The 7,502-nt window shown below is 40.5% G+C and overlaps 2 protein-coding genes across 2 annotated transcripts in view; one reads left to right on the plus strand and one right to left on the minus strand.

Moving 5' to 3' along the window:
• Nucleotides 1-904, plus strand: part of si:rp71-39b20.4 (potassium voltage-gated channel subfamily V member 2) — an 11,421-nt gene extending 10,517 nt beyond the window's left edge. Inside the window, exon 4 of the mRNA XM_037682087.1 lies at nucleotides 581-904. Coding sequence (XP_037538015.1) covers nucleotides 581-904 — 324 coding nt within the window. The remainder of the gene's footprint in view (nucleotides 1-580) is intronic.
• Nucleotides 1-7,502, minus strand: part of angptl4 (angiopoietin-like 4) — a 183,604-nt gene that overhangs the window by 71,882 nt on the left and 104,220 nt on the right. The window lies entirely within an intron of this gene.

Raw genomic sequence — 7,502 nt, forward strand, 5'->3', positions numbered from 1 at the left:
TGTCTGTCTGTCTGTCTGTCTGTCTGTCTGTCTGTCTGTCTGTCTGTCTGTCTGTCTGTCTGTCTGTCTGTCTGAAGATAGCTAAAAGCTAATGTAGTGAACAAGGGTAATAAAAAACTAAAATCAAGAAAAGTCTATCTAAAATTTAAAAGTAATGCTAGCTTAAAAACTAGAAGTAACAAAAAGGCTAACTTAAGTCTAAGAGTAGCACATAGGTAAAAGCTAAAAGTAGCAGAACTATAGCTAAACACAAAAAGTAGCATGAAAAAACAACAATGGAGAAAGTGTGCTAAAGCAGATATCAGTGAACAGTAGTTTTGAAGGAATTGAAGAGACCTCAGTTTTTTATGACAAAAAACATTTTTAAATAAAGTTAAATATTTTTGAAAAGTATAAAAGTAAAAAAAAAAACGAAAAAGCACAACACCCATCTCCTGAATGAGCTAAATGTGTTTATATACGAGACAAGGGGCTATATTAGCAAATTGCAAACAATGTATGGAAAAAACAATGGAAAGAGACGCTTTGCCATAGATCATGAAACCAGCTGAAGGATGATGCTTCTCTTTCTTCTCTTTAGGTGAGCATCTCTACGGTTGGTTACGGAGACGTCGTCCCTATCTCCTACCTCGGCCGCTGTGTGGCATTTAGCTGCATCTCTTTTGGTATCATCCTCAATGGGATGCCCATCTCCATTCTGTTCAACAAGTTCTCTGACTACTACGCTAAACTGAAGGAGCAGGAGTACACATTTTCAAACACTGAGCGCACCTTCCAGCTTCAGAAGCGTCTGAGGCGCAAATTTGACCGCTGCTTTGAACCTCCGCCAGAAGAACCTGATGATGAGATTTACTTTCGACCCAGTGGAAGACATTCTGACTCTGACTATGACCTTGAACAATGAGAGAAGTTGCCTAAACTTAAATGGCCTTATTACTGCTGGGTCTGGAGCGTTTAAGACTGTCTGCACCGAACACTGAGCCTGTGTGAGCTGACTGGTTGTGGATGATAAACTGTTATGCCTCAGCTTCAGTCGGTTCTGTTTCAGTGATATTAGTGACAAATCATTCTTCTGACAGGTGGACTGAAATTTTCCTGCTCTGCTTGTTATCTGCGTCCAAAGATAGCTCCCACCTGCAGCCAATGCTGACTAAACTGAAATGCATGTCAAGGATTTCCAAATATAACATTAGAAGTCATGCTTTCGAAAAACTCTTCTTATTAGAATTGCTATTGTTGAAATATTTTACACAACTACTCTGTATCTGTGAGTGCTTCACTTTTACAAATGTACAAAAACAAACAAACAAACAAAGATTTTGTTTATTAGATTTTCTAAAAGTTTGACATTTATCAGATTTTTGGTGGGTTAATCTTTTACCTTCTTATAAGACTAAAACTGAGTGATGAATGTCCTGTCTAATGCAACATTCCTCTATATCCCAAGTGTTATTTGTTGCAGAGGGATGCTCCTGTCTAAATTACTTAATGTGACATTGATGGGATCTAAATGCGCTTTTCCATTATGTGACCCATAACCTTTTTACCCTGGTAATTTCAGCCCTGTTGTGTTTCCACTGCAGGTTGAGGTTGAAGGCAGATTAGATTAAGTCCCTGATGTGTAGCCTGTTGCTTCCCCTCCACTACTGAAGTGTTGCTGGTCAGACAGCAGCTACATGTAGACCTCAGACCAAAACCCAGAAGTTGAAGTTGGATCAGAATCAACCTTCCCTGCAGACTGGTTTTAGCACAAGAGCTAACCCTTCTCCATGTATCCAAAGAAATTGGATTAAAAATAATTACGTCTCAGATATTTTTTTTCAAATGTTGATGCTTTTTGATTTAAATACAGTAATTCTTAACTTGCTGTTGTATGTCAAATATTGTTTTTATCTAATATGTTTATCTGTAATTATTTATATCATGTCTAAAATAAAGATTACGTAGTACCATGGCTGTGTGCAGGAGAATAGACATAAATTAAAGACTCACATTATTAGTGCACAGACTCTAAAAACACAACTCGGCAGCTCCTGTAAAAAAAGGTTCTGTTGGTTTCAACCATGCCATGTATTTAATATCAGACTGTGTCCTCATTGAGCTACTCACAAAGGAAGATGCTTTGGGCCTTTCATCTTGATATTTTTAATAGATGTGTAATCTTACAAACTCACCAATAAGAAACATTTCGTATTCCCCAAACCACTCTGTAAGATCCTGGTGACTATAAAAACAACACTTCCCTTTGTTTTCTGGGGGAATTTTTACTCCGATCATCTGAAATTACTGTGGTAAATGCATCAGAAAATGGTGGTGGTAAAGAAAACTACCCTTGTTCCTGAAAATGGTTCCTGCAGTGGAAACACAGTTTAAGTCCTAGATTCATGGAGCAGGAGGTGTTTCGATAGCAATCAGGAGCAACACATTTTTAAAAGTCAAGAATTACTGGGATTTGCACCTGGGATCATCTGGTAAATAATACATACATAATTTCATGTGTACATAATTTCGCTCCACCACATGTACCACATGAGGTGCGAATGACAATAAAGAAACTCTGACTCTGACTCTCTAAAAGTCAGCCATGTACTGTTTTATTTTGGTAAAACTGAAGTGTCTGATTAGGTACACAAAATCATGCTTGCAGGTTACTTTAATAGATGCCTTTTCTTCAGACAGAATATTAATTACTGTAATGAATAAATAAATAAATTGATTAATAACTCCATCCATCCATTATCTTTACCCGCTCCTTCCTTTTTGGGTCACGGGGGTCGCCGGTGCCCATGTCCAGCACTGTGCAAGAGGCAGGGGACACTTTGGACAGGTCTCCAGTCCATCACAGGGACACATAGAGAAACGAGACAAACAACCATTCACTCTCTCACTTACGCCTAGAGACAATTTAGAGTTACCAATCAGCCTAACATGCATGTTTTAGGTCTGTGGGCGGAAACCGGAGTACCTGAAGAAAACCCAGGCATGCACGGAGAGAACATGCAAACTCCACCTAGAAAGGCTCCCAGACCGGGATTTGAATCAGGGTAACCTGCTCACTGAGGGGCAGCATTTCTACCAACTGTGCCACCGTGCTGCCTGATTGATTAATTAATTAATTAATTAAAACATGGACAATGGCACTTGTAACTGTAAATGCTCAGCTCACAATTTGGTCAATCTCTAAAGAGATTCTGGCAAACCATCAGATGGTTGAGGTGGTAAAGCAGCACTTTACCAGAACTGTGTGTAGTGAAGGTGGGGTACTGTTGACCTCAGCTAGTGATGTTGAGAGGTAAAAAAGTATCCTTCTCTGACCATCTTAATCCCATCAGCATGTCTTTCATGAAGGAAGCTAAGTCTGTGGACTTTGGGCTTGATCTGTCCATAACTGGGGCTGAGGTAGCTGAGGTAGTTAATAATCTTCATGGTGGCAGGTCTCTGGGAGTGGATGAGATCCGCTTTCAGTTTCTCAAGGCTCTGGATGATGCAGGGCTGTCTTGGTCGAAACACCTTTGCAACATCGCATTGACATTGGGGCAGTGCCACTGGACTGTCAGACTGGTGTGGTGGTTCCCCTCTTCAAAAGAGAGACTGGAGGGTGTGCCCCAATTATAGGGGCATCACTCTTCTTAGCCTCCCTAGTAAGGTCTGTTCATGGGCACTGAAATCATTAGTCAGACCTCAGATTCAGAAGGGACAATGCGGGCTCTGTCCTGCAGTAGAATACTACATTCACTTCTTCCTTGAGGGGTCATGGGAGTTTGTCCATCCAGCCTACATGTGTTTTGAGGACTTGGAGAAGGTGACCATGTTCCTAGAGGCAGACTGTGTGGAGTACTCCGGGAGTATGGGATTGGGTGTCAGTTGCTCCCAGTCAGTCCCAATTCAAGTGGTGCAAGAGTTTGGTTTGCATTGCTGGCAGTAAGTTAGACCCCTTCAGGATGGGAGTTGAACTCTGTCTGGGCTGCCCAACTTTTATGGACAGAATTTCTCAGTGCAGTCAGGGGGCAGAGGGAGTCCGGCTTGGTGACCTCAGGATTCCATCTCTGCTATTTGCAGATGATGTGGTCCTGTTGGCATCATCATGCCATGATCTTCAGTTCTCACTGAAGCAGTTCATAGCTGAGTGTGAATTGGCTGGGATGACAATGCCCCTCCAAATTTGATGCCATGGTCCTCAGTCAAAAAAGGGTGGATTGTTCTCTTTGAGTTGAGGGTGAGGTTCTGACTCACAAGTGAGGGAAGAATGGAGCATGAGATTGACAGAAGGATCACAGCGTCTGCAGTATTGCAGACTCTGTGCCGGTCTGTTGTGATGAAGAAGGAGCTGAGCTGTAAGGCAAAGCTTTCTGTTTACCATCCAGTCTATGTTTCTACCCTCACCTATGGCCACAAGCTCTGGGTAGTAACTAAAAGAACAAAATCTCAGATACGGGTGATCAAAATGAGTTTTCTCTGCAGAGTAGCTGCCTGAGAATGCCTTGGAGTCCACCCAGAAGAGCTGGAGGTGTTGGCTTGGGAAAGAGATGTCTGGGCCTCCTTGCTTAAGTTGCGGCCATGGCAACCCGACTTCAGAACAAGCGGATTGGTGGATTGATGGACAGTAGTCAGTGCTCAGCTCAGTAATTGGTCAGCATGACGATGTTTGACCCAAGTCATAAATGCTCGTTAATGTAATCTGTCTTCCACATTTTGATAATTAGTGGCATTCTTAGGAGCAAACTGTCTTTATTCTGGTTATCTTTTAACCTAAGATAATTTACCTACTAGGATCTAGGACAACATAAGAATGAACATGTTCCTACAGTTAGGAAGCACCTATAGGTTTAAGAATAATTCTTGTTCTCTGTTCTAAAACTTCAAATGTCACTATTATCCATCTACATTTCTCTTTTTTACAAGAACAAACATGCTTTCAACCATGTGTGTGTGTAACTGTAATGATGCAGAAAGAGAACATAAGACAACTCAGAATATGCATTTAATTTTTAGAAGCCACTTTGTTAGTTTCACAGCTTTGTCAGTGTACATTTATATTGTACATTGCATGAAAAAATACAATTGAAACCACAAGTTTACATACACTATCAAAATACTTTTTTCCCCCACGTTCTGGCATTAAACCAAACTAACCCTTTCCTTTTTCAGGTCGAATTCTTATTTTTCTTTTTTGTGTTAAATGTCCAATTCTTTTGTTAATTTCATCAAAGTTTACATATACAAAGACAACTGGAAGCACACTTCAAACACATATTGCTTCTTGCTGTTGCATCATAGGAAAAATCAAAATGAATCAGTCGGTCTGGTTCATACTTGGATAGATGCCTGAAGGTTCATCTGTTCAAACATTTACACCCAAGTATAATCACCATGGGAATGTCCTGTAATCATATGCTCAGGAAGGAGATGGGCTCTGTGGTCCTGAGATGAACATGTTTTGGTGCAAAATGAGTGAATTAACACCAAAACAAAAGCTTAAGACCTTGTGAAAATGCTGCAGAACCTGATCAAAAAGGGTCAATGCAATTTGCACTCAGGGACAAAGACCTTAATTTTTGGAGACATACTGTATCTTGTGGTCTGATGAAACTAAAATTGAACTGTTTGGCCATAATGACCATTGCTATATTTAGAGAGAAAATCAAGGAAACTGGAACACCTTAAGACACCGACCCAACTGTGAAGTATGGGGTGGCAGTATCATGTTGTGGGTGCAACTGACTGTGGTTGAGTTCACAAAATGGATGCCAACATAAAGGATGAACATTATGTAGAAACATGAAACAAAGATATGAGCCAGGAAATCAAGGCTCATGCTCAAGGATCCAGGTAAAAAATCCAACAATGTTCAGTCAGGTCATCGGAACAGTTTCTTTTATTTTTTTTGTTGAGAGATGTTTCATCCTCCACCCAAAGGGCTCCATCAGTCTGAGGAGTCACAAACAAACTGTTTTCTCCACTAAGCAGTACACTCCTACAGTGGACCTACCAGTGAAGTGTATCAGCCAGGAAGTTAAAGCATGGGCTCAAATGAGTCTTCCAAATAGACAATTACCCTAAGCCCAAATCGAAGTTAGACACCGAGTGGCTAAAAGGTGGCAAAGTCAATGTTTTGGAGAGGTCATCACAAAGTCCTGATTTCAATTCCAGAGAAAATTTGTCAGTAAAGCTGAAAAGGTGTGTGTGGGTGAGCAAAGTGACCTACAAACCTGATTCAGACCAGTTCTGTCAGGAGGAATGAGACACATTTTCAACAAACGGTTGTTTGACCCATTCATACAGTTTAAAGGCAATGCTACTAATACTATAAACGTGTATGCAAACTTGTGACTTTAAGGAAGAAAATATCCTCTATACCAGGGGTGTCCAACCCTGGTCCTTGAAGGTCCTGCATGTTTTAGATGTTTCTCCGCTCCAACACACTTGATCTGAATCAATGGGTGATTAACAGGCTTCTCAAGAACATGGAGATATATTCCACCTATTGAATCAAGTGTGCTGATATGTTCACAAATAATTTTCTTTTGCATTTTTTGTCTTTCTCATTGCCTGTAAATTAATTACATTTGTTTCTGACCCGTATCTATGGACAGAAACTTGTCCTGTTTGTCTAGTAGATAATGCTGTTGCCTAATAGCATTACAGATAACAAGATTAATGCTTGTAAATGTAGTCACCAACTAAAACTAGAGTACTGACGGATGTGGACTGATTTCCATGACCCAGACAGGTTTAACTCTAACAAATGCTGCTCACATATTTAAGTCTAGAACCTTAAAATGTTGTCAGAATAAATATGTTATCAGACAGATAAGTCATTAGACATAGAATATTATTTGCTGTGAGAGTCATATTTGTGACAAATTTTGACAACATCCCTTCAAGCAGAGGTCATCACCAAATGTCTTTGGATACAAATTAATTTGTGGCAACTGCTTGATTGCTGCTTGCAGCTATGGTGCCAAACATATGTAGGAGAGCAGAGATACAGGGGCCGAGGTGGGGTAGACGCAGGGCAGCCAACCCAGGACCCAAAAGTCCCAGGTTCGATCCCTAGCCATCCCCACATGTCATGGTGTCTCTGAGCAAGACACCCAATCCCTAATTGTTCCCCAGGTGCTTACATAGTTGCTCACTGCTCCACCTGGGTGTATCCCAGGTGTGATGGGTTAAATGCAGAGAACCAGTTTTGCCATTGTATGGGAACATACAATGATGACAACACATAGCACTTATACTTAGATACAACCTGTTCCCCGACAGTTGTTTATGTCCCCCATTGTGAAGCCAAGAGGGGGACTTGGAAATACTGTCTGTCTGTGCGTGTTGTATGATAACTTGGAGAAAATAATCAAGTACCAACTTCCATTTTGATGTGTGGCTGCAGCTAAAAGTAAAAAAAATATCCTTTTAGAAACTGGGCTGGCACATCAAAATCCAATATGGCTGCCACAGTATATGTATATATATATATATATATATATATATATATATATATATAT

The sequence above is a fragment of the Nematolebias whitei genome, chromosome 9 (genome assembly GCF_014905685.2).
Source record: "Nematolebias whitei isolate Nwh7 chromosome 9, NemWhi1, whole genome shotgun sequence".
NCBI classification, from domain to species: domain Eukaryota; kingdom Metazoa; phylum Chordata; class Actinopteri; order Cyprinodontiformes; family Rivulidae; genus Nematolebias; species Nematolebias whitei.